Raw genomic sequence first — 27822 nt, 5'->3', positions numbered from 1 at the left:
CTCGGCATGAGTCCTGCTGAGTTCACAGAGGTTTGATCATTGATACAGGATTGACACCTGAAACTGGGAGAAACTGGCATGACTGTCCATTTCACTGTGCCTTCTCCATCTAGCAAAGCCTAGCAGCACCAACAAGAGTGGGACATATCTGCCAGTCTGTAAATGTTGATTGACACTCCATTCTATTCTATGGTTTCTAGGCTATTACAGGAATGGCGATAGACAATCACTTGCTGGGGCTGCGAGAGAAGGCCCGTGAACACTTTCAGGAACTGCCAGACATATTTACTGATGAAACGTATTTGACAAGCAATCGATTTATTCTCTCCACCAGCCAGGTGAGTAAAATTCATATTGGGATTAGTCATAAAAAAAAAAAAGAATCTCCATTATTCTCACCATGACAGACATTATGTATCAGTGACAACCTTTGGCGTAGCTTGTGAAGGCTTAGCCACTACAACAGTTGGCCAAATGCTTTGGGCTCTCATTCCTTATATTTTTGACAACATAAATTAATAGCCAGTGGCTGTTAAGTTTGGCTGGGGAGGGGGAGAATAAAGTCTGAAGGGTGGGCAAACACTGATCCACAGAGCAGACACAATCTTGAAATATAAAGAACTGTGTTCCCTAACTGAGAACATGTAAGCTCTTACAGATTGGTCTAAAGAAGCATGAATTCTTCCAACAAATTCTTTACCAATTGTTATTATCTCCACATCAACTGGTTCTATTCTTTTAGAGTACTAGCCAGAATCCTATTGGTACTCCCAACTAAAGCAGATTCAGAGAATCAATTGAATTCTATTATTATTATTATTATTATTATTATTATTATTATTATTTCCAGGTATGTCCCAGTAATGGATTCAAGGTGGTTAACAAACATATTTAAAAACAATGCAGAATAAAAACTATACAAAACTTTGAAAAAAGTATAAATATAAAAGTTATTTTAAAAGCTATTAAACAGTTTTTGAAATTAACCAATTCAGTTATGAATCAGAGGTCTAATATAAAATCAAACAAGGGCAAAACCAGCAGAGCTGTGGTATATGGTCAACAATATTTACAAATTTACAGTTGCATATTTTCTTTAAAATTTTACATAAATCATGCTGAGAAAGGCATACATTCATCATTATCAAATATGAAAGTCATAAGCGTTGGGCTTTTCATCTGATTACACTTAAAGCCAGTTTTGGGACTATATAGAGGGCATCAGTTACAAGCTGAATGTTGGGATCAAGGCCAACCTGTTCATCTTTCCTAGCTTTTTTACCTGAAGCAAGTCTGCCTTACCCTTGCAGAAAAAAGGAAATGATTAGTTCTTTGGTTACTTGCCCATGAAGACAGAGGCTTCATCCACACTGCAGAAATAATTCAGTTTGACATCACTTTAACTGCCATGGCTGAATGCTATGGAATTCTTGGAATTGTAGTTTTGTGAGACATTTAGCTTTCTCTGTCAGAAACCTCTAGAGCCACAACAAACTACAAATCCCAAGATTCCATAGGATGGAGCCATGACAGTTAAAGTAGGGTCAAAGGTTTTATTGATTTATTTAGACAAGAGCGGTTGGAGTCCCCCCGCCACCATGGCAGGATCTGTTAAATCAATGGGAAATGCTTTCTTAGCATATATCACTACAAGTAATTATTCAAAGGCATTTGAATAATAATAATTTGAATAATTTCTTGCCATTTCTTAACTTTGGACCACTGCTCCTCAACAGTAGGGATGGGAATATGTAGCCCTCCAGATGTTGCTGGGCTTCATCCTTGCATATCCCACTATTGGCTATGCTGGCTAGGAATGATGGGAATTGCAGCCCAACATGATTCCGTATCTTCCAGCAATAGTGTAGGATTTAGGAGGCTACAAGTAGAGTAGAATATACCTTGATCATATGCCAGAATTGAATTTGCCTTTATCTGATCAAAATGCAGCTCATAATGTTGTTGGATTGCAACTCCAGGTATTCCTCACATTTTGATCACCCTGTTTGACCGACTGACTGAGTGACTGACTAACTGCCTGACTTATTAAACATCCCATTAGTTAAGTGATGTACAGACAAATAGTTTAAAACAATTTCAAAACAAGCCTGGTAACACAGTTGAAAATACATATCAATCTGCTAAGTGCCTAGCTATATAAAAAGTGATTTTGCCTGAAACCTGAGTGATGGCAGAGTTGGTGCCAGGCAAACCTCCTTAAGTGAAGAGGATATATTTTAATGTACTAGGGACAACTGGGCTATAAATTTAGTTAATTCAATACCAGCTTGGCTTCTGTATTTTTAAAGCTCATTGCCCATTAGTCTGATTCCTATACACAATCCCCCTCCATTGATGCAATGGAGCTTATTTCACAATAATCATATAGGACTGCACTATCAATATACAAGAAAGATCAGATTTTGAAAATATCAGATTTTGAATGTCAGATTTTGAAACCTCTTATTTAGTGACCATGAACATTAAAACCAGTTGGCCCACATATTGTAAGTACCTATTCTTCTTTTGCCCTGTTTCTGTTGTCAAAATCTACAGCACTATATAAATAAAGCATAATAATAATAATAATAATAATAATAATAATAATGTCTCTTGCATTGGTATTTATTTTTGTTGCTGCTATTGTTGGCTAACAAAGCAATTTTAACTTTCAAGGTAGCTGACAGTCTCTTATCTTATTCATCTTCAAAACAACCTTATCACTTAAATAGGTCAGAATTCCTTATCTTTACAGATAAAGATTAAACAGAAAACCAAAGGCTGGCTACTTGAAGGCCACCCGCTAGCTGTATGACAAGTAGGGATTTAATCTTCGGCAAATGCTTTGACAGATATGTTGGGGACCAGAGAAACCAGTTTTCTTGGGCTCACAGTTCTGTCAAGTGAACTGCTGCTGTAACCCGTATATCCACTTCATCCTGTACTCCTACCTTCACCTTCTTCTACTGCTTGAAGCTCTGTATGAAAGAAGTCCCATATCTATTTTTGCTGAATTGTGTTCCTGCAGTCCTCAGGAACACAATTCGCCAAGTTTATTATTATTGTGGGCTGAACTGTGTGGCACACTGGAGGAAAGGAAGAACATGTCAGTCAAACCAGTGGCATCACTAAGGTTGACGTCACCCAGTGCGGTAACGCATGGTGTCACACACACACCCATTGACCTCCTCCTATACAGTATCATTAGTAATGTTGTTTGTATTAAGGTCACTCTTAAATGGTAATTCCCATATATGACTGGATGTAATGGCAATAAATTGGGACATAAACACCTAGAAAAATTAAAATTATAAATTTAAATTACAACACCTGATACAATTACCCTTTATTTCTCTTTATTTTTCAACATAACTTTTATTGAGTTGATGCAACTTACAAATAACTTCAAACAACACCATTTAGTAATCATATGTATGTGTATATATCAAGCAGCAATGGTTTAAAGAACTACGTTGTGTACTGAATGTTCAGTTAATTTTAGCAGTACAGGAGAAAGTCAGGAAGATTTCTTTCTTTAAAAAGTGGGCGAGGGAAAGCTTCCAATACAACACACAAACATAAAAAATCTAATAAGTAATTTGATCTTGTCATGATGTCTGTGGGTTTTCAGACATGACTGAGCGTAACCAGAATACCACTACATAAATTCTCCAAGAAACTATCCGTGGGCATAAAGTGCATCTGAATAGCTTTATGGCCTTCGGCTGTTGCACAGCAAATTTATCTGACAATTCTGTAACTCTATTAGTAGGACTAATGGCCTGTCCTATGCCATTGAAAAAGCCAAATGCCATTTTTGAAAGCTTGTGTACAACAAAAGAAGAAGGGGATATATGGATTTCTTAACAAGCAGTGTCTTTGCTTTATGGGAGGCAGCATTCTCTCCCTTTACAGTGTTATAAACATTGGAGCTTTGATTGAGGAATAAAGTGGGGGAGGCTCCATTAAAATAGATTGTATCAGAATATATTGATTCCTAGATCCTCTCCAAAAAAATTTCTGTGAGACTTGTGTAAGCCTTTCTTACAAAAAACTCAGTTAATTATTCAATATTAATACTGCAGAAAAAACTCAGTTAATTATTCAATATTAATACTGCAGAAATAAAGCAATAATTTTCAACTACCATGCAGTTCTCATAAACAAATTGTACACTTTAGAAGACTCTGATTCTTGTTCAAAATCTAAAATCTAAAAAAAAAATTCTTAGACTTCTGTACCTGTTCTTCGGTATTTGATAAGGATAAATAAATCCTGATTTGGGGTTGGAACTAGGCTTGGTTATACTTAGTATGCAACATTGATTTTGATGAATCTGTTGCAAGTTTGATTAAATCTGCATCAGTTTTTATTATCAACAGTATTAATTTTATTTATAATCCCCCTTTCCTTCAAAACTATACATTAAAATATGTAGAATAGATTTTAAAATATCAACATTAAAATGAAATGCAACCATTAACGATCTTAAACTCATTTAAAATACAATCAAATATAATAAAAAGCAGCTAAAACAGTAGAATTAAATTCAAACTCTTAAACCTTAAAACAGTTACATTTATGTAAAATAACTAAAATTAATAAAAACCATGCTGGAAACAAAAGGGCAAACATTAAAATAGTTCCAAATATTTAGGAAAAAAGAGAAAATTTGAAAATTAGGAATTGGGCAAGTGTTGGCTTGGTGGGTATGAGACTCTTACGTATCTTATTTTCCTGGATCAAGAAGGCACATTCTGAGAAACATCATACAGTAATGATTCTTTATGGTAAGTCATTTCAACAGCACTGCTGACCTTTCTCATGGCTCTGCTTCATTGCTTCCTGAATCAGGTTCCAACCACCATGGAAATGTTCTGCTGCTATGGCCCAGTGATCCCTAATGGTTATGGGGCTTGCTACAACCCACAGCCAGAGCATATCTTGTTCTGCATTTCAAGCTTTAAAGACTGTCAAGAGACCTCCTCCAGCAAATTTGCAAAAGCCATGGGAGAAAGCCTCATGGATATGAAGGAGCTGTGCAACAAATGCAACACAACTCCAGCCAGCAGCCCAGCTAAACAAGAAGCATCCTCAACATCTCAGCCGGGCCGTAAGCACTAATTTCTGTGCCCACTCAACCCTTTCCTTTTTGCCACTCTGCAGATACTTCTTTGGGTAGAATAATGCTGCTCTCCAAGAGCAAGCTATTAAACAGAACCACCTTCAGCCTTCTCTATTCTGCACATGTGCTAGGCTTCTGTCCGCATAATCCTCAACCAGGGGATGATGGAAGTGACATTCCAGCACATTTGGAGGATGCCAATTTAGGGAAAGCTGACCTGCTTATTACAAGGTGGAGACTCCCATTTCTCTTTGGCTCAGATTCCTGCCAGTACAGTACTTACCAAGATGATGGCTTAAATTACTTAAAGAGGCAATGTTTCAGTTCAGCACAAAATTAATGTGTTAATTATCGATCTCAGAAATGGAGCCATGTACAATTCATTTTAATGTGTGTTTAGAAATATCCAGTTAGCAAGAAGTCATATTTTATGAATGGTTGTGGCTAAAGTGCACTATACTTGCCAAAGCACGCTCCCATTGCCTGGAAGCCAAATGTGCCTTGGCGGCAATTCCAGGCAGACCTCTAGCATGAGCCTTCTCTTCTTTCCTGCCCCCCAACATAGGGACACACGTCTACCCTTCATGTATAAAGCAAGATTGGGAGCAGGCAGGCTTCTGCATCCCCTTTCCAAAATCAGTAGCATAGAAATGAAATCTGTGGCTGCTTCCAACATGGTTGATAAGGCAGATCAGTGAGATGCTGTGGGGTGGGGGGCAAAGCATTTTCTGCCCAAATCAATGGCATTTGCAGAGTCTCTCAGGGAGTGGCCATAGCTCAGATGTAAAGCATGTGTTTTACAAAGAAACCCTGTTCCACTTTCAGTCTTCAGTGCTCCTTCCACCATACCCTCCAACTGAACTATTTGGGTGGGACAGTCCCAATTAATCCTCTATCATCCTACTTTTTCACAACTTTTAAATTGTCCCAGTTTGAGGCAAACAGCAGCAGCCTCTCCTAGCATGTGTGTTCTTCCTCATTTATAACTTTTTTCCAGCTTGAATGCACCTTGATATTGTTTGGCCACATCTGTGAAATATTGAAAAGTATGAACCACTGGAGAGTGAACCAATGATTTCAGGCAACTCCCTGAGGGACCCCAGAGAACTGCTCCCTTCTGCTACCAGTTAATATTGATGATAGAATTAGGCTAGATATACCAGTGATTGGGTCCTATTTTCCTTCTGTGTTTTTTTGTTGAACCCATCAATATAAACGACACATTATGATATTTTGTTGTCTTCCCTCTCTGCATGAATTACTACCATATAACTTCAGATATCTAAGGATAGATCTGTGTAGGATTTTTTCCAGCCATGCTTCCCGAGAACCATGACACAGCCTGTGTTTATCAAACAGGTGATGCTGCCAACAAGGTAATCAACACAAGACAAAATATAATACTCTTTTTATATAGCATCCTACCCTACAGGCCTAATGTTGAACCACTGATCCCCTAGTACAGGAAACACTGGACATGCCTAGCACTCACTGATTTGGGCTCCAGAAATGAAACTGCTACTTAATATCAGAACTGTATAAATTTCAGAGTCAGGGATATACCTTTAAAACCAGATTTTCTGTGCCAAATACAATATATTAGTCTCTGGTTGAATTAATGCATGTACTGAATATATGTAACTTGGATAAAACTTATCTCTGTGTGCTGTCAAATGATGCAGCGTGGTTGATTCCTACATACCTACCTGTATACCCTTCTACAACGTGCCATGTTTTCTAATAACATTATGATGTTTTGTGTGTGCTCACATGCATTTCAGGGAGTGGCTAATCCTTGATCTTCTAATTAATCCTCTCATGTTAGCTGTTAGGGCAGCTAAATGCCAAGTTATTCTGCAGCTTTGAAATATATAACCACAGCATGTGTATCTATGCAAACTGGATAGGATAGCTACACGGGTGTTCAGCTACAGAATGGACCATAGGCAATAAGTGCTTTGAGGATTTAGATGGAGAGACTGAATCTGGACACTGAATCCAGAAATATTATATTCATTTAGGTTTATGAGGCTACTCTACTACTAAGGAAATAGTCTTCATGGATCTGCCTCCATCAGAAGTTCCTGCCAAAGGAAGCTTGGGCTGTGGCAGCATAAAATAACCCAACAGTGGCTGAGTAGTACATCCTATATGGGAGGTATCCTATGAAAAGGTGGATTGCATTTCCCCTGGATACCCTCACACACCAAAAAAGCCATATATCCATACTGCACCATTTGGTTTGGTCCCACCAGGTTGGCATGTAGTAAGCAGAATGCCTGGTTTGAAGTGGCTGCTTCTGTGTTCAAATCTTGTAAAGCTCAGTAAGGTGAGGGTACTCATTTACACTTAGCCAAACATATCCCATAAACAGTGGTGGCAACTGCCAGAATAAAACATATGTGGAGTGTACATACCTTCAAGTCACCTGTCAGCTTATGGTGACCTGATGAATTTCAAATGATTTACTCATTAAGGAAAGCTCAGAGATGATTTGCCATTGCCTTCCTCTGAGAGACCCATAAATGCTGTTCTGAAATCCTTGGAGAGAAGGAGAGAAAAACAAAATATAGCCAGCCATCCTATCAACTATATGGATCGTTGGGCACCCAGAGTGTGCTAAGAAAAGGAAACCAACAAGGGTTGATATGTTAGGACTGGAATCACCAGCACAGTCTGTAGAATCCAGTGTTCTCAACTGTAATAGCTGCAACATTTCACTTTTGAGTACTCGCATTCCATGCAATATATGTGTAGAGACACACATGCAATATAAAGCCAAGTTAAGCACTTTAGTGGCAATAGCAAGAGAGGTTTTTTCTGAGTTTTCCAATGGACACGTCAGTAGGGGTGGGGGAACATTTTCATTGTGGTTTGTGGGAAAGTGTTAAGCCCCTTCCTAAGGACTTTGGCCCTGATCCTACTCACCGTACAACTGCTCTTTACACTGGAAAAATTAGATATGCTAATGCATTCATCAGCTAGTGTCACATCTAATTTGATCCAGTAGATACTTTTTTGCTCCAGACTGCTGTCATGATGGAGCTGCCGGTACAAGACGAAGGGGCAATATATTCCAACTTTTTATATTGTGTGCTACATGATATCTAACAGTTAATATTTTCGTGATATTTTATTTTTATAATATAGTATAGATTTATGACAAATCTAAGATGTATTTATAACCTCTTTGTTTAGTCCGAGTTGTTTTATGCTTTAAATATATAAATCATTCTGATAGGCAATATCAAAAGTGAACTGTAGACTGATATTATAAATTCAAAATGCAATGAGTACAAATATGTAGCCAATAAAAGTGTAGCAGAAAAAAAGCTGTCTGCCTTTTATTTTGTACAAAATAGAAAACACTTTAGCGTAATCACTGACAATAATGGTTTAAAAGGTCTCAGCAAGGCTTAGCTTTTTGCTAGCCATTGTTTCTGCATGACTCATGTGATTAGGAGTCAGGGAGAGATTCTTGTACCAATATTTATATTATGACTTGGGGTGGGCTCTGTGTTTCTTAACTTTAATACCCCAGTGCATTGTGATCTATCTTTATATACCCTCCAACATTTCAGAGATGAAACTGGGATATATGTGGCCAAAGAAATCAGAACAACTAGCATTGTCTTTTCTAATTATTCATTCCTTCTCATGATATGGCCAAAGTACAACTGTCTCAATTTAGTCATCCTGGCTCCCAGAGAGAGTTCAAGTTTGAGATATTCTAGGATCCATTTGTTCATCTTTTGGGATTCAAACAACATGGTATCCTCCAGCACCACATCTCAAATGAGTTGATTTTCTTTCTATCAGCTTTTTTCACTTTCCACCTTTCACATCCATATGTGGTGATGGAAATACAATAGCTTGGGGCACATTCACACTCACTTTTTTGTCATGAGGAGATTTGGACTGCCGCGCTGATGCACTACTGGATTGTTGTTCCCATTATGTTTTGGGTTTGCGAATCTCTCTGAGGTATTTTAACCCTGTGTATTATTCACATGTTCCTGGGCAGCCTCCCTTACCATGGCAACTGCTAGTATCTTCCCAGCCCATCCTGGCCAGAGAGTGGTCAGCAGCTTCAGGAGCCCTTCCCACTACTACTACTACTCCTTTCTCCTCCCTGGAAAAGGAAGAAGGGCCAGAGGGGGGTTGATTGTGTGATCTGAATCAACTCAGTACCGTATTCACACTGCCAAAGATGCAGATTGATGTGGCTCTTTCAAGAAAACTCTAGGGGGGAACCCGGTATCGGATATCCCGGGTTAAATGGGGTTTTGGGTAGCCCCCCTCCCCAAAAGTGCACAGAATGCATTCAAGGCAAGTGTGAACGCCTAGGAAATAACCCAGGTTCACCCCAGGTTTTTTTCATAGTGTGAATGAGGTCTTGGATTATCCTCACTTTAGGGTTCAGAGTTATATCAACACACTTTAAAATCTTGTCCTTTCATAGCTGCTCTCCCCAATGTTAGTCTTCCTCTAGTTTCTTGACTGCAGTCCCTGTTCTGATGAACATTTGATCCAAAGTATGGAGACTTTGGCTATTTCAATTTTCTCATTATCTAGGATGAATTTTTATAGATATTCTGTAGTCATTAATTTTGTTTTTCCTAATATTCAGCATTAGTTCTTGGTATTTTTATCCTTGACCTTCTTCAGTAATTGCTCCAGTTCTTTTCTGGTTTCTGCTAGTAGTATTGTATTATCTGCATATCTTGAATTGTTAATCTTCCTTCCTCTGATTTTCACTCCACCTGCAGTCTAAGCCTGCTCTGCATACAATATTTTCTGCATATGGTTTGAATAAATGGGGTGATAGAATGCACATTATAGATCAGGTCAAATCCCAGCTTCATAATGTAACACTCCTATGGCCACTTGGAACTACATCTTCTCAGTCAAGCCCATTTGACTGGGCTGTTCTTAGACTAAAAATTTGAGAGGAGGGATAATACGCAATGTTTTCAGCTCCAGAAGATGAATGGAATGTAATTAGTTATTAAAGATATAAGGGGGGGTTGTCATAAAGAAAAAATGATTGTCATAATATATTTGATTGGCCTTTTAGAATGTCTTAGGCTATAGTCTACTACACATTTACCTAGAAATAAGTCCCATTTAAATGGAGACTTGGGGCTATACAAACAGTCACCCCTTCTTCAGCTGGATCGAGGCTGTGGCAACCTCACACCACAGCCCCAATCCAACTTTTCAAGGCCACAAAAAGGAGCCACAAAAAGCAGCTTCTTTTTGCACCCTCGAAAGGGTGCCATACCAGTGGTGGTGCGGCTATATGGCTCTCCTTCGGTTCTGCGTCATCTAGACACAGTGCCACAGCTGTGCTGTAATGCCACACACTGTCTGGAATGGTAGGCAGCATCAGGGCACCGTGGGGGGGGGGGGAAGTAGACAAGCATGCGTCTTCAGGATCCTATGCCCGACTCTGCCCCCAGGCCGGCCTTTCAGGCCAGTCTATACAGGGCCTCTATTTCTGAGTGGGTATGTACTCTCCTCTCACTCCTGCTGAGTTAATTTAGTGCAAACTACTTTTTTCACTACACATTCAGTTTGCATTGACTGACAAAAGCCCTCACAGTATGGATGAAAAAGTGGGAGGGGAAGAAAAAGGAACTTATATGTTTTTAAAAGTATATGAGAAAATGAGATGTAGAAAATTAACCAAGACATTCCTGCCACACTGAAACAGTTGAAGTCTTTATTGCAGGGGCTGGGAACCTGTGAATCTCCACATGTTGCTGAACTACAATTCTTACCAGTAACAGCCAACACAGAGGGATAACAGGAACTCCCACATCTGGAGGGAATGCATTCCTCAGCTTTGTTTTATAGAATACTGCACTATTCATTTTGGGTCTTGTCATTGGTTCTGACATTTCAGCAAAGTCCTACTAGACATGTATTTGTTTGGATCATTATTTACAGTGTTTTATTTGTAGGCCTGGAATTCTGGCCCCTGTTCCATCTCTGTGTAAGGCTCCAGACTACCTTTTCCAACTACCTCAGATGCCCTGTAGAAAACCTGAGTGGGATATCTATATTTTATCCTGGTTATTCTGATGAACCCAGTCTGATCAAAGAATTGATCTGCAAGAAATATTATATACAGTGTATGCTCAACCTTAAATATGAAGAATGCTACATCCATAGTTGTGCTGTGCTGATAACCAAGGATAGATAGATAGGTTCCCCAAATGATCCAGATGAGACTTTTACTACAGCCAGCAATATTTCTTCATGAAGTCCAAAGCGTACTGCTAGTATTGGTCTAATAAATAATGCTTCTAGTCTAATTAAAATGTGACCAGAGACAGGCACACTGCCAAGAGATCACCTCTTAGTGAATTGAACTAACACACAGTTGCCAATAATTTATAAAAAGATGCCAAGAGTTAGAGTTGCCTTGAAGTCTCATGCAGAGGTCTTTGTAGAGAGGAGAGAGTCCCCCCTTGCCTTTATACAGAAGGTATAAGCACCTTTTCCTTTGTAATATTTGATGCTTATAGGGTTCCAGAACCTCAGCTTATAAAGACATCCCACATTTCATAGATGGAAAAAGTGACACATGTGGCCAAGCAACATCAGAAAGTGGTCAAGATGACAGACATTATTAATGAGGAAAAACACACAAGTTAGGACAGGCTGCAGAAAGTTGCCTTTGCCTGAGCCTACTGAGAAGGGAATGATTCTGTCCTTCCTCTCCTCACCCTCCTACTGAGTGAATTGTGTGCAAACTATTTTTTGCAATTTCAACTCATTTTGCAACAATGAATGCTGAGAACAAAGAGGAAAAGTGGGAGCAGAGAGAAACTGGGACATTTTAAAAGCAGCTGAAAAAGTGAAACAGCAGAAAATCAACTGGGACTACCAGTGCCAAGGTGGGACAACTGAAAGGTATGAAACAAGAATTTGAATTCTGGCACTTATCAGGCTCAAAATGTTGATGGCTATATAACCAGAATTCAAGATACCATTATTCTCATGCCCTAGGGCCTTTAATACTACACAGTAAAAATGCTATGATTCTACTATGGAATCCTGGGATTCACAGTTTGAGAATGGGCATTTAGAAATCTCACTCAGAGCGCTCTAGTTCATTACCAAGCTCAAAACCTAAGACTTTATAGGTTGCATCCATGGCAGTTATAATGAAATCATGGTGATTTAATTGGGTAGTGTGAAAGACCCCCTGAAGAATAAGTGGGAAGCCATGTTTCTTGAAAAGCTGCAGAACTCCAAGAACCCTTTAGCCAGCATAGCCACTGAAGGCTTCTGGCAGTCCAAAAAGGAAGCTAGCCCAATCTTGTACAGTACGAAGCTGAGCTTTATGCATAAATGAAGCCCCATTATAAAGTGGAGGATTTTTACAGGTGTTAAGCATCTTACTCAGAATTTGCTTTCTGTACTTGAGAGACTTGGGAAAGCCCTTTAGTGTGGGCATTTGTAAAAATGTCTTATCTTCATCACTAACCATTGTCTGTAAGGCTGGTGAGGGGAGAGTGGTCCAGTGCTCAATTAAGTTTTTTGTATTTTTATTTTTCTGATCCTCAGAGCAAAAGAGAAACATCCTTTGCCATCCAGGCTGCTCCAGCTACCTTCCCCCACCTTTCTATCTGTTGTGCATCAGGCATACTCTCCAACTATCCAATTTGCCAGGAACAGTCCCTATTAATCCTCTGACACGCTACTTTTCAGCTGCTTTTAAAATGTCCCAGTTTGTCTCTCCTCCCTCTTTGTACTGAACTTACTCCAATTGCTGCAAACAGAGTTCAACGTGCAACATTTTTTGCACCCAATTAGCTTAGCAAGGGGGAGAGGAGGAGATAAACTATTAATAGGATATACCACATTGCAAGTATTGGGTACTAAAATATCTGTCATAGCCATTGGAAGGAGTTGAGGGAGAAGGGAGGGGGGCTGAAGTGTTTGTGACATAAAAATGGAAATATTTATTAATGATTTATTATATAGATTATATGGTACTATTGAGTATAAAATCAGAAAGGAAGGAAGGAACAGAAGGACAGAATCTTGCCCTTCCCACTAAGCTCCGACAAAAGCAAGTTTCTGCAGTTTCTCCTAGCTTATGTGTTCTTCCTCATTAATAACTTCTGATATCTTGTCCACAACTTGATATTACATGGCTACATGTTTTCATCTATGAAATGTTGGAGGGTATGGTATCAACAGCTCTCAGTTATGATATTACCCCATGAGAGGGGACTAACCGGCCTCACTATGGTACTGTGGGTAATGCAACTGACGCAATAATGGTCTCCTAGGCAGATGAAGCAGTAATAGGCTCCCAGGCAGACTTCAGCAAAAACTGCTCAAGTGCCTTTAGTATTGCTATTGCTATTGGTAGCCTATGTAAGGCAGAGACTAGCTGACCTTTTTCTTTTCCCTTTCCTTTTTTTTTTTTTTTGGGGGGGGGGGTCTATGAAGCCCTCCAAAGTCTGCTGAGACCATTCTCCTCCTTAACAAGGCTTAACTGTGAACTGGTCCAGCAATGCCAAAATGTGCCCTGGTGACACTCAGATATGGGCCCTACAGGAGCTGCGGTGTGGTTGAACATAGGACCTTCCGGCTGGAGGGTTTGCAAAGTGAGTAACATGCCAAATCTGTCAGAGCTGATGGTGGGCTGGAGGAAGGTACCTAGAGGGATCCTACCAATGGCACTCCCTTTCCACAGTAGTGGGATTGTGTGCTTCTGTGAGGCAAGAGGGTATGCAGATAGCAACAGTGTTGCTGGTAAGGTCTCCCATGTCAGAGAGACTTCTTCTGAGAAGTCAGACATTGTGCCAAACTGCAGCAGTAGAAGGGTTGACACTAGTGGAGGGTCTCTCAGAGGCAATGGCAGTGACACCATAGCTAATGCGTGTTAGTACTGTGCAGAAGGAGGCACGGTAAACCCCATTTGAATGCCTTTTACCATGAATTCTCCTATGATAAGATAATCCAAACTGAAACAAGAGATAGTGCCAGAAGATGAGACTACTAGGTCAGATAGCACTAAATGAGTTATTGGGATATAGCGGAGGACAACTGTTAGTAGTGCTGTGGCTAATGAGGCAACTGGACTCAAGCTAAAAGGAGGTCCAGCTATCAATGTTCTCAGAGGTGAAAAGAAAGTCAGAAGCTGCACAACACATAAGAACATGGAATGTGAGAAGCATTAATCAGGAGGAAGCTACACATAGTAAAACAAGAAATGGAAGGTTTTAACTCTGTAAAAATAGGGGTGAGCAAACTAAAGTGGACAGGAATGAGACATTTTGAATCAGATAATTACACAGTGTTTTACTCAGGAACTGAAAATCTAAGGACAAATGAGGTGGCATTAATAATGAGGAGAGGTTTAGTTAAAGCAGCCAAACTTTAACTAAATCTCTCTGCAGTAGACATAATGCAAAGTCTGACTGAATAATATCAATACGGCTTCAGGGAAAACCAATCAATATAAACATAATCCAAGTTTATACTTCAGCTACAGAGGCAGAAGAAGAAGAAATTGAAAGATTCTGTACAGAGGAAATTGATCACACATGATAATAGGATGTCTTGTTAATCTTAGGTGCTAGGAATGCAAAAGTAGGAAACACAGCAGAATCAAAGATTATAGGAAAAAATTCACTTAGGATTAAGAAATGGAGCAGGAAAGTGGCTGAATTTTGTGAGGCCAGCAATTTGTTCATTACAGACATGTTCTTCAAGCAAAACAAGAGTCAGCTTGTATACACAGGCATCAGCTGGCCAATATATTACATGGTGTAATGACCATGCAAGGCCTCTGGGTCTATGTTCTAGAAAGGGTAAATTCAAGGGAGATGGTTCATGTTTGCCAATGGGAGGTGTGGAGACCCACTTAGCCCTGACTCCCCCTTTGGTGAGCCAGAACATTTGGTTAGCCTGTACTTGTCAGGACAGAATACAGAAGAACAGAATGGTTTCCAATTGGCAAAGGGGTCAGGCAAGGCTGCATTTTGGTACCCTATGTGTTTAATTTGTGTGCTGAACATACCATACATAATCAGAATTAGACTTGGAAGGAGGCATGAAAATTGGGGGAAGAAACATCAAGAATTTAAGCTATGTAGATGACATCATTCTACTAACAGAAAACAGCAAAGGCTTGGAACAATGACTGAAGAAAGTCAAGGAAGAAAGTGCAAAGGCAGGTTTACAGTTGATCATTAAGAAAACATTAATTACCACAAGTGATTTGCATAATTTTAAAGTAGACAATTATGACACTGAAACAGTTAAGGATTGCCCATACCATGGTTTAGTCATTAATCAGAATGAAGATTCAGTCAAGAAATCGGAAGAAGACTAGGGCTTGGAAGGACAGGTATGAAGGAACTTGACAAGATCCTGAAGTACAAAGATATATAATTAAATACTAAAGTTAGGGTTGTCAGTGTCATCATATTCCTCATTTCTATGTATATGACTGTGAAAGCTTGGTCCACAAAGAAAGTTGATAGGAAGAAATGTGGTGCTGGATACCATGGACTGCTAAAGAGACAATTAAATAGGTCCTGGAGCAAATCAAGCCTGAATTCACCATAGAAGCTGACATGACTACACTGTGACTATTGCACTTTGGTCATATCATGAGACGACACAACTCCTTAGAAAAGACAATAATGCTTAGTAAGGTGGAAGGCAATGAGAAAAGAGGAAGGCCACATTAGAGATGGATAGATTCAATCAAGGAAGCCTCAGCCCTGAATCTGCAAGACCTCAGCAAAGCTGTTGAGAGTAAGAGGATTTGGAGGTCTCTCATTCATAGTGCCACATAGGTTGAAGTCAACTTTCATCAGAGGTGACAAGCAGATAAGCTGTGATCTCTTGAGAGACCTCCAGATTTACAGGATATATCAGGAAGCAATTCATATTCTGATTCACAATAATGACAAGTTCTCCTCCCCTCCTCCCCCACCCCCCCCCCCCCCACCCCAAAAAAAGGCTGTTGAAATCAAGAGATTGAGGGAAGGCAGTGGTGGTTATCCATGCAAAAGGATTTTTGTGCAAGATCCAGATCTGGTACTGAAAAATAAGCTCCTTGTCTGAGCATGGGTTCAGAAGCCCCTTGTTCAGCAATTCTGTGTCTAGCCTTCCAGAGCCACAATTTTGTTGCTAGCTGTGCAACTTGTGCTTTGTTTGGCTGTATTAATTTCCAGTGGGCAGCTTTCTTGACAGTGTCCCATTTATAACAAGTGGATGAAAATCAATGTAACCTGATGGTTGCCAAAAACCTTGATCCACCCCAGCAGATTCTGGAATGTCTGTGAGCGTGTGCAGAGAGACTTCCCCCTCAAGTAGAACTGGGTTTTGATAGGACTATGGTGTCACTCTCATAAGAATTGGTTTGATGCATTTCCTTTCTGTTGAGAACTGGGCTACAGGGTTCACCCCATTGCTAATTTGAAGTCTAGGGTGGCACTATGTGCCAGAGGCCTCATCATGGCTGTTTCCTTGCACCTTTTTCCCAGGAGGTTATGTGGTGCCTCTATGAGGATGGAGGCAGGAAAAATTAGCCAATGAGGTTCAAACTGCCATTTGAACCCAATGGGTGAAGGGAGCCTGACAGAAATGAGGATGCCCAGATGTGGGCAGAGGTATTTCCAGCACACGCAAAACAGCTTCATTTATATACTGCTTCATACTGAACTAACAGTGTCTAAGTGGTTTACAACTGTAAGCTAATTGCCCCCAACAATCTGGGTACTCATTTTAGCGACCTTGGAAGGATGCAAGCCTGAGTCAAGCTTGAGCCCTTTTGCTGGTATTGAACTCGCAATCTTATGGTTTTGAGTGAGTGGCTGCAGTACAGGCATTTAACCACTGCGCCACCAGGGCTCCTGTGATTAAATCTCCCACACTTCCACACTGGGGGATGTGCCCCATCTTAGGTGTATCCTTCCCATCTTACTTCCATTTCTGGATACAGAACAGGTGGGAAGTCAAAGGCTTTCATGGCCGGCATCCATATTTTTTGTGGGGTTTTTGGGCTATGTTTCTAGAACATGGCCACATAGCCTGAAAAAACCACAAAAAAGAACATTGGCCAATGCCCAGATCCAGTCCCATGTATTTGCCAATCCATCTCTGGCTGTGACCAATAAATAGTTCTGCCCTTTTCCTTCCAAATTTCCTAAGCGTGTGTCATTTTTTGTGGAGCAAGCCTTGCCCCTGGACATGCAAACATTTATTTATCTATTTTAAACATTAGGTGTGCTATCTTTTCTCCAACTGCACATTTTCTTTCTCTGATATTATTGTATACTCATCTTTGGACTGATCAGTAAAATTTGGGCTGTGTGGCAACCAAGTTGTACTTAGTTTACCACTTACCATCGTGGACCATTGTAAAGGAGATGGGGTGCTAAACACAGAGTAGAAAGTAAAAGGAGTCATTTAAAAATCAAGGTTAAGTACTGGCCTTAGGTTCAGATTGCTGACGTGGTAAATTTGAAAAGTCTATCCCCATTTTTTAAAAGGCACCCTAACAGTGCAATCTACTCAAAAGCAAGTCCCACAGCTCAGTGGCGCTTACTGCCAGGTATGTGGAAATAAGATTGCAGCCTTAAAAGGTCTTATTAGCAAGCAGGCAAACCACTGGCTCTTCTGGATGGTGGGAAGATAAACAAGTTTGTCTCAAGAGCCCTCATTGTCTCAGTGCAATCTACCTCCTGTTGTACTTGATAATAGCAACTGTTTCTTCAGTGCCCGCATTTTACCTTTTTTTGAATTAAAGCTACAAAAGGCCAATGCTGGAAAGCATACTCACAGTTGCAGCTTGTTTCTCTGGTCATAACTCATACTTTATCATTGAACTAGATATTCTACCCATCTTATATATGTACTACTACCTCCATATGCTATACAAATAGTTTCTCTCATGGAACCGATACCATCTGTGGGGAATTATTATTTGGAATGAGAAAATGGTGCATGAGAAACAGATTTGTTGTTGTTAATTGTCATCAAGTTGGCTTCAACGCTATGAATGAGATCCCTCTAAGATACCCTGTTATTAAGAGTGAGACATCTGCACTGTAGAAACAATGGAGTATGACACCACTATAAGTGCTGTAGCTCCATCCTATGGAATCCTATGATCTGAAGTTTTACAAGATCTTTAGCTTTTCTTTGCCAAAGAGTGCTGGTGCCTCAAAACTACAAATCCCAGGATTCTATAGGATGGTGCCATGGCCGTCAAACTGCATTATTTATGCAGTGTAGATGCATCCAACCCTGTTCAGCTCTTGCAAATCCAAGTCCACAGCTTCCTTGATTCAGTCTATCCACTTGTAACATGGTCTTCCCCTTTTCCTGCTGCCTTCCACTTTACTAAACATTCTTGCCTTTTCTGTTATCTCATGTCTATTGTTATGTTGTGTCATGATGTGTTCAAAGTATGGTAGCCTCAGTCTGGTCATTTTGACTTTTAGCAAATGTTAACACGTAAATTATTCTAGGATCCATTTTTTTTCTCTTTGGGGCCTTCCATAGTATTCAAAGAACTTTACTTTAGCTTCACATTCCAATTGAGTTGCACTTCCTGTCAGCATTCTTCACTGTCCAGCTTTCACAACCATACATAGAAATCACAAATACTATGGCATGAGTGAGTCTAAGTTTGGGATTCAATCATACATTTTTACACTTGGGGATCTTCTCTAGTTCCTTCAATAGCTGCCCTTCCAAATCTTACCCTTTTTCAGCTTGCTTGGTTACAATGCCCATTTTAATTAATAACTGAGCCAAAGTTTAGACAATCTTCAACTGTTTAGCTGTCTTCCTCATCCACTTAATACTTATGTAAATCATCTGTGGCCATTAATTTTGTTTTCTTAATGGATTCTTAAACCATTCTTTTCTCACCCTTTTCTCCAACACTTACTGCAGATCCAGCTTAAATTGGCCATGAAAAGAGTTATGCTTAGTCTTTTTAAAAAGCATAGTAGATTTGACCATGATGTTCCACCATCCAGCCCATGGATGGACAACTTCACTGGTTCCACTGGTTTCTGGTACCTGACATGAAATAGCTTAAGAAGCATCACTGTACAACATTCCAGAGGGATCTCCAGATACTATGCAGCCATCCTGAGCATTTTGCCTGTTATATGCTTAACAAAAGACCATATATCTAGCCTTCAAATTCATATTCTAATTGCTATATTCCAGTTCTTCAAATCCATTTAGTTAATATGTCATATTATTTCATATTATATTTGCATATAGCACAAGCTAGACACATTAATTATTTCATTCTTTTAATAGCAGAATGCTTTAGCCTTAGGGCCATTCATACAGAAAGCCCTGATGAGAGAGGATCCGTATAGTTTAATAGTTAGAAGGCTGGACCTGGAATAGAAAGATACAGGTTCATATCACAGGGTTTTCTTGCCAAGATTTGGTCAGAGGTGGTTTGCTTTCTCTGAGGTTGAGAAAGTCTGGTTTGCTCAAAGTTAATGCTGTTTGATACTGTTTTAACTGCCATGCTCTGTGTTGCCTTAGATCCCATGTTGGGAGAAATGCAGGGAAACAAACAAACAAACAACAAATAATAAAATTTCACAGCCCACTGATGGTTATGAATGTATTTCAGTTCTATCTCACTTGGTTAGACTTTGTCCAGACTCTCATTTCATGCAACCACTGGCCTAAGTCAGATGGGAGGGGTGAAAATCATGGGTACACAATAGAAAAGTACAAATAAAGAGATGATATGGTAGCCCAGAAGGAGGGGACCACCTCCTGTGTACTCTTGTATTTAGTAAATTGCATGTGCCCATTTAACTTCTCCAGAAAGCACTAAAAAGCAGTTGATGAGGCCTCTTCCAAACTGTCAAAATATTTGCCAGACAAATAAAGTAAGACTACTACATGTACCTCAAGAGAGCCCAGGCTCATTAAGTGGACATCTTGCTGGGGGATTTCCTGTAGTTCTTCAAGACGTTAAATTAAAATCCAACAATTAGATCTGAAAGGGGCGGGAGGAGGAGGGCCCCATTTGCTGTAGAGAAATGCCAAATGCATTAACAGGTAAAGTGGAGGCATGCTGGCTTTTCAAAGCCGTCAGACTGTAAGAGGCAAAATGCGTTTTGTCTGGCATAGGAACATAGATCAAAATGAGTAAACTGTTATCTAGAACTACCTGGCTAGTTACCTAAACACACGCACCTGCCTGGCTCTGTTCCAAGACTCTTAACAAAAACCTGACATTAGCAGTCGGTCATTTTCATACATCTTATTTATCTACACCAACTGCTTTCACCTGTTAAATATTTTTGTGTTGCACACCTGTTACAAGCAGCATCTGGAAATAATGAGTTATGAGTTACATGGTTTACCTGTAACTAGTTACTTTTCTTGGGAAGAAGGGTATAATGAAGCCACAACTCAAGAGTGAGGGCCGTGTTACTTTATTCCTGGATGAGTAATGGTTTCTAGTTATTTTTAAACATTATTTTTCAAATGTTTAGATGCATTTTGACAGCAATTTTTAAAAGGGCACTTTCACATTGCACACTTTAAGGTCTATGTTTCCACTGTAACTCCTATGGCTCCATTCTATGGGATCCTAGGATTTGTAGTTCATGTAAGGATGTTTCAGATTTTAAGCCAGAAAGCTCTATAGCTTCACTGAACCCAGGATTCCATAGGACATAGACAGTAGCTACCAAATTGAAATCAACAGACCTATGAATTAAGATGGAAACTTTCTAACAAATAAGGGAAATTTAATTAAAGTTATTTTTCTAACATAGATGATGGACTTAGTTTGTATTTTCCACTTTAACTTAATTCCAGACTGTGCAAAAGAGCCAAGAAATTTGACATTTCCCAGCCAATCATTTGATCAAAACCTGTTTCTCGTAGAATTTTTTGTCACTTTTTCTAGAATATTATCAACAGGATGAATTGTTATAAGAGTTTTTGAGGTTAACGTAGCTGATCTCCGTAAGTAATGCATCTTCAATAGCAATAGCAGCTTCATTTATATACCACTTCGTACTGAACTAAGCAGTCTCCAAGCAGTTTACAACTGTATGCTAATTTCCCCCAACAAGCTGGTTACTCATTTTAGCAACCCCAGAAGGATGCAAGCCTGAGTCAAGCTTGAGCCCTGGATAGTATTGAACTCGCAACTGTATGGTTTTGAGTGAGTGGCTGCAGTACAGGCATTTAACCACTGCGTCACCACTGATTCTAAAAATCAGAAAGGATTCCTATTACTGAAAGATGACATTTCTTTTTGCCCATAAAATCAGGATGACTTCAAAACATTCCACTTTAACTGGCATGATGCCCACCAGCAGATTGAATTCTGGGATTAGCCATTTGGGAGGCACTAGAACTCCCTGGCTGAGAATTCAAAATACTGAACTTCTAATTCCAGGATTCCTTAGGCTGGAACCATGACAGTCCAAGTGGAATCACAGAGCTTTAATTATTTAGTGCGAAAGTGCCCCTGATTAAGAATTTCCCTACTTGCATGGGAAACTAATCATAGCATCATAGAATCATAGAACTGGGAAGGGACCTCAAGGGCCATCCAGTCCAACCTCCTGCACTCCTAACAGATGGCCATCCAGCCTCTGTTTAAAGACCTCCAAAGAAGGAGACTCCACCACTCTCTGAGGGAGTGTGTTCCACTGTGGAACAGCTCTTACTGTCAGGAGGTTCCCCCTAATGTTGAGGTGGTATCTCTTTTCCTGTAGTTTGCATCCATTGCTCAGGGTCCTATTCTATGGAGCAGCAGAAGATAAGTTTGCTCCATCCCCCATCTGACATGTCTTCAAATATTTAAACAGGGCCATAATATCACCTCTTAACCTTCTCTTCTCCAGGCTAAACATCCCCAGCTCCCTAAGCCGCTCCTCTTAGGGCATGGTTTCCAGACAAAATGCTCTTGTTTGTGTTTATGTCAAGCAGCACAAAGATGAAATGCTGTTCCTGGATTTTTAAATTGTTCCTTAAAGGGGTGGTAGGAAGAACGTAAAAGGGTCAGTGGCCTGGAAAGCAGCCCTCCAGCCAAACTTCACTCACCTCTACCTTTGATACAGCTTTTGTGTGTTCATTAGCATATTGCATGCTTGAGGTAAGTGGCATTTATAAATGTACCCCGTCCTCATTGGCATCGTCTTCACCAAAACCATACAGAAAACTGTAATGTTCTAATTTGTAACATCTCACCTTTGAAAGAGCCCTACTGTGGACAATATTTGTTTCCAAAAATAATTTAGAACTTTATTTTCTTTCCCCCGGTATGTCCAAATGAATGTATGATAGTCTTCCTAACTGTCGTCATATACATTTCTGTATATTTAGGTAAGAAAGATAATTGTTTGCCCCCTTAAAAATAACATAAGAAATGCATTATGTCTCATAGTCTCCCCTGCATATTAGCTGGTCTTTCCCTGTCAACAGCTTCAGGTTTTACTTTTCTGCAGCTGTGTTGAAAGCAGACGGGCACAATATAATCCTTGAAGAAATACCAGATTGGAATGAAGTGCAGCTCATAGTAAATGGAGAGACTGTCTTTCAGTGCAACATCAACCACTTGGATTTTGGCAAGTACAAACTGGGCCAGGTTGAGTCTGTTTATGAAGCAAAGCGAGATAACCACTTCAGGCACTAGATTCAAGGGAAACCTAGCAGGACCTATCCCCATCTGTTCCTTCTGATTCCCCTGGTCATCTTGTCTCTTAGAAAACAAAGCTGTATGATGGAGGATGGAGACAGGTTTGGTTCCTTGGTATCAGCTTCCGGGCCCAGTACAAGGTGTTGGTTATCACCTTTAAAGCCCTAAATGGCTTGGGTCCAAGCTATCTCAGGGACCGCCTCCTCCCGTACAATCCTCCCTGCGCTCTCCGGTCCTCTGGGAAGAACTTACTGCAGCCTCTAAAATCTAGGCTTGCGGCGACCTCCCAGAGGGTGTTCTCTGCTGTCGCCCCCAAACTCTGGAACGACCTGCCGAATGAGATCTGTCAGATAACATCATTAGACAGCTTTAAAAAAGCGGTCAAGACGGATCTCTTCCGACAGGCCTTTCCAGATTAACCATCCCGGCCCAGGTTCCCTGATTCCCTCATTCCTCCCGTGGCCCCATCTTAGTGATAGCTGAGGATCAACAGAGGGATATCAGGGTTTTTAGTTTTTAATTGTTGTTTTTATGCTTTGATGTTGTGTTTTTAATATGTTATACTGTTTAATACTGTCTTAAGGGGGGGAGGGATAAAGTATTTTTAATTGTTATATTTTATATTTTACTGTTGTCAACCGCCCGGATTGGTTTGCCATAGGGCGGTATACAAATAATAATAATAATAATAATAATAATAATAATAATAACCTACATCGGGAATCAGATAGGGATAAATCGTACTTCTTGGTTCAGCTAGACATCCTATCAGTTTTTCATACCATCAGTCATGATATCCTTCTGGGCTACCTCTGTGGGATTGTGGTTGGAGGCACTGTTTTACAGTAGTTTCATTCTTTTCGGGAGTGGAGAGCTCAGAAAGTGGTGCTCGAGCAATTTCTCTAACTCCTTGACATTGGTCTGTTTCTTTCTGTGCTTTTCCCCATGCTACTTAACCTATACATGAAATTGCTGAGAGAAGGTGTCTGGAGTTGGGAGGGTCAGGTCTCACCAGTATGCCAATGACACCCAGGTCTATTTCTCCTAACCATCGAATTCCACGTACTGAACCCATGTCGGCTGTCAGTAATGGACTGGCTGAAGGCAGACAACTTGAAACTTAATCCAGACAGGGCAGAGGTATTTCTGGTCAGCCCAAAGGCAGATCAAAGAACAGAGTTTTAGCCTGTGCTGGATGGGGCTACACTCCTCCTGAAGTTGAAAATTTGCAGTTTGTGTGTACTCCTGGATCTGCCCCAAAGCCTGGAGCCTCAGGTTTCTCAGGTGGCCAGGAATGCATTTGTACAAATAAAGCTAGTGTGACAGCTGTGGCTGTTCCTGTCAATAGCTATGGTGGTACATGCCTCAGTTACATCCAATGTAGATTTAATGTAACACGCTATACATGAACTGCTTTTTAAAGGTGCTCAGAAATGTGAGTTGGCCCAAAGAGCTTCAGCTAGTTTCCAGTGGGGCAGGCTGGAGGGAGCCTTCACATTCCTTGTTGCAAAAGCTTCAGTGGTTGCTGGTTCATTTTCAGACACAATTAAGCCCCACGCAGCTGGAGCCAGACTGTCTGAGGGACCAAGTCTCCCTATATGAGCCTTCCTAAATTCTAGGATCTTCAAGGGAGCCCCTTCTCTCAGCCCTTTCACTTTCCATGTAGTGGAAACAAGGAAGAAACCTTCTTGGTGGCTGCTCCCAAGTTTTGGAACTTCCTCTCTGGGGAAGCTAGGGCTGCATCTGCACTGCAGAAATAATCCAGGTTAACACCACTTTGGCTCCATCCCTACTGTAAAAATAATCTACAGTACCACTTTAACTGCCATGGCTGAATGCTGTGGAATCCTAGGAACTGTATTTTATTGTGGCCTCACAAAACTATTCCATAGCACTGAGCCATGGCAGTTAAAGTGGTGTCAAACTGGATTATTTCTGCAATGTGGATGCATCATTTAATTGACACAACAAACTAAAAAGCCCAGGATTCATAGCATTCAGCCATGTCATCATTCAGTTAGCAGGTGAAACTTTTCTGCTTCAACAGGATTTTTTAGGAACAGACCATGGGGATTTTAATGGTGCTGTTTTATGGCGTAGTGTCATCCTGATTTTTACCCTTTGCCTTTAAAAGGTTTTAATTTTCTATTTTGCTTACTTGGTTTTCATAATAACTTCTTCTATGCTGTTCTCTCTCTCTTTATATCTTAATTGCATTTGTTTTAACTATTGTAAGCCATCTGGGTTTCCAATAGTGGGGAACTGGTGGCAAATAAAGGAATAAATATTAATGATACCTTAAAAGAAATGTTTTGGTAAGGTTCACTTGCCAGTCTAGCTGGCTGCTGTTCACAGAACAAGAGAGAATGCCATCACATGCTTTGCTTCAGTCAGCAAACTGTACTGAGGAAGCACTAAATAAGATATGCTAAAAACTTGTATCAAATATGGCTTGTGTTCAAGCATCCTCTCATTTCTAACAAATGGATAAGAAGAAATGTTTTGTTGGAGGTCTGGCTTGCATTTTAAATGTTGTCTATTTCTTCCTCCCTCTCTCCCAGGAGGTGAAGGTATATTGGACCCACTGTGTCAAGAAGCCAGAGTAGCAGTCTTAAATGCCTACTGAATAAGAGTCCTGGTCCCTTGTATCCTGGTCTACAAAATACCAAAAGAGTATGTCCTTCCAATCAGTCTCTGTATGGTTTGAGAGAATATCCTATCTCTAAAGAAAGAAAGAAATTCCTTTCTTGTCTTGTTCTTCACATCTTCAGTCTTATGCGTCAAAGTGTTTTCTACCTGGACATCTTGCATCACCACAAACATGGAAGTTTACAGATAGTATAAACCATTGACTTACCTTAGAATTTAAGGTTAAGGAGTATTGACTGCTCTTAGCTTTTCTGCCAGTGTACACTATAATATATTGGAGCTCCTCTGTGATGAATGCATGTGTTTATATGTCTCGGAAGAGTTTAGGGAAACCTTAACAGAATAGTTTAGGAATGCCATAAAATCAATGCTGGCTGGTGGCTTCCATGTGAGCGGGGCAGTGAACCTGTTGGGAGGTTTTAACTCAAATTTTGATGGTGTTACCTCAATTTGTTCTTGTTGTGTGCCTTCAAGTTGTTTCTGACTTACAGCAACCCTAAAACAAAGCTATCACTGAGTTTTCTTGGCAAGGTTTGTTTTGTTTTTTCTTGGGGGGGGGGGGTTGCCTGTGTCTTCCTCTGAAGCGGAGAGAGTGTGACTTGCACAAGGTCATCCAATGCGTTGTGTGTATGTCACCTTTCAAGTAATGACAATCACGTGAATTTTTCATGAGACTCACCAAAGTCAAGAGGTGATTTTTAGGCAAAGAATACTTAGAAGTGGTTTTGCTAGTTCTTCCCTCTGAAATATAGCCTACAGCACCTGGTGTTCACTGGTAGTTTTCCACTGAAGTATGACCTGGGGGCAAGCCTGCTTAGCTTCCAAGATCAGATGGGATCTGGAGCCTTTAGGGTATTTCAGCCCTAGATTTTCATGTACTGATTTTCCAGATAGATTCAGCACCTTGGACAGCTCAAATATTTTATATCCATATTGGATATAATCTGGTTGTTGTTTTTTGAAGTTGATGTTTGATATTATTTGATAGCAATGCTGTTTTATACTTGACAGGATTTGATAGTCACCATGTAATGTCATTTAGTGGTTGACAGCGTATATTTCATCTTCAGTGCTGGCCAAAACAAGAGATGCCAGCAAGTCAATTGCACATGGATTCTCAGAGAAAATGTCATATTCTAAAACTAAGCAATATAATTGGATAGTGCAGTGCATCATGAAAATATATTGCAGATCTAGCATGTACATACTAGGGCAGGGCTGGAGAGCAAATATGGTGTAGTGGACTGAACATTGGACTAGGACTCTGGAGACTAGGGCTCAAATCCCTGCTCAGACAAAGAAGCCATTGGGTGACACTGGGCAAGTCACACACGTAAGATCCATAGGTAAGACCCATCAAACTCAAGCTTTTTCCCCTCGGAGATTGTACAACATGAATCTTAAGGACACACCCAAATAATGAAGTCAGGTATATGTCAGATGTCTCAAAAAGGTTGTCAGTTCAGTGGGAAACAGCCAGTGGATGTCTCAAATGTCATCACTAATGACACAGTGTTATAGATCTGGCATTTTGGGAACTAAGCAAAGTTATCAGTCCAGAGGATTTCTTTTTTAAGTATGAAGTTCTTAGATTGTTATATCCCAAAGATTATTAAGGCCTGTCAACCGTCTTGCCTTAGTTATTTAAATGCCACCCAAGGAAATGAGGAGCATCCCCAGTGAAATTGTATATCAATGACTCAGCTATGTATACTATGTATACAAACTTTAATATGTGAGATAATTTGGAGAAGCAATTTGTTTAAAGTTTGCTAGCTCACAACAAGCGCATTTGAAATTTTCTCTCTTTCATCTCAGATCTGTGACTGTGAAGTTGGCCAAGAGACTGTGTTGTGTTTGAAAGGGAGGTCCAACATGCCCTATGGCCCCAGGCTATGGAAACTGGGAGGTTAGGTTAGTTCCTCCCCTTGCTGTTTTTGCAGCAAGCAGGTCTTTTTCTTTATCCAGGCTGTTGACTGTTACCTGGTCATTGCAGATGTTTTTTTAAATTAGAATATAAGGAAGGAACTGGCCAAAAATCTCTAAAAATTAATTGCCTAAGAAAAACCTAGGAAATTCATGGGTCGCTCTAAGTCAACTGGCGACTTGAAAACAATACATGGAAAGGGCTGTATTTTTACCATTATGCTTTAATTGCCTTTTAGACTGTTTTGAATTAGTTTTCTGTTGCTGTTGTTGTGTGCCTTCAAGTTGGTTCCAACTTACGGCGATGTTAAGGTGAACCTATCAAGGGGCTTTCATAACAAGATTCATTCAGAGGGGGTTTGCCATTACCTTCCTCTGAGGCTAATAAATATGCAATGCCTGTGTAACACTGATGGGAGCTGTTTAGCTAACA

The 27822-nt window shown here is 40.2% G+C and overlaps 2 protein-coding genes across 3 annotated transcripts in view; both read left to right on the top strand.

Moving 5' to 3' along the window:
* The window catches only part of LOC149318881 (choline O-acetyltransferase-like), a 69286-nt gene extending 60845 nt beyond the window's left edge, over window positions 1–8441 (top strand). For both annotated transcript variants that reach the window (XM_089510627.1, XM_089510626.1), the window contains 2 exons: window positions 201–338; window positions 4855–8441. In XM_089510627.1, coding sequence (XP_089366753.1) covers window positions 201–338; window positions 4855–5124 — 408 coding nt within the window. In that variant the 3' untranslated portion in view covers window positions 5125–8441. The remainder of the gene's footprint in view (window positions 1–200; window positions 339–4854) is intronic.
* Window positions 8442–13661: 5220 nt separating this feature from the next.
* Window positions 13662–25440, top strand: LOC149318880 (UPF0728 protein C10orf53 homolog). The gene is made up of 3 exons (XM_089507906.1): window positions 13662–13755; window positions 22624–22743; window positions 25376–25440. The coding sequence occupies exons 1-3, from the start codon at window positions 13662–13664 to the stop codon at window positions 25438–25440; spliced, it is 279 nt and encodes a 92-aa protein (XP_089364032.1).
* Window positions 25441–27822: the final 2382 nt, after the last annotated feature.

The sequence above is a fragment of the Sceloporus occidentalis genome, unplaced genomic scaffold, assembly GCF_023333645.1.
Source record: "Sceloporus occidentalis isolate IW3139 unplaced genomic scaffold, rSceOcc1.0.p SCAF_2, whole genome shotgun sequence".
Classification (NCBI taxonomy): domain Eukaryota; kingdom Metazoa; phylum Chordata; class Lepidosauria; order Squamata; family Phrynosomatidae; genus Sceloporus; species Sceloporus occidentalis.
The sequence above is the reverse complement of the archived record's forward strand: the minus strand, read 5'-3'. Positions and strand labels throughout refer to the sequence as shown.

Excerpts from the sequence above, each read along its gene's own strand:
- LOC149318880 (XM_089507906.1), top strand. The coding sequence starts at position 13,662 with ATGCCAAAATGTGCCCTGGTGACACTCAGATATGGGCCCTACAGGAGC. Across the intron at positions 13,756-22,623 it reads CCGGCTGGAGGGTTTGCAAA|CTGTGTTGAAAGCAGACGGG; the intron begins GTGAGTAACATG and ends ACTTTTCTGCAG. Across the intron at positions 22,744-25,375 it reads CATCAACCACTTGGATTTTG|GAGGTGAAGGTATATTGGAC; the intron begins GCAAGTACAAAC and ends CCTCTCTCCCAG.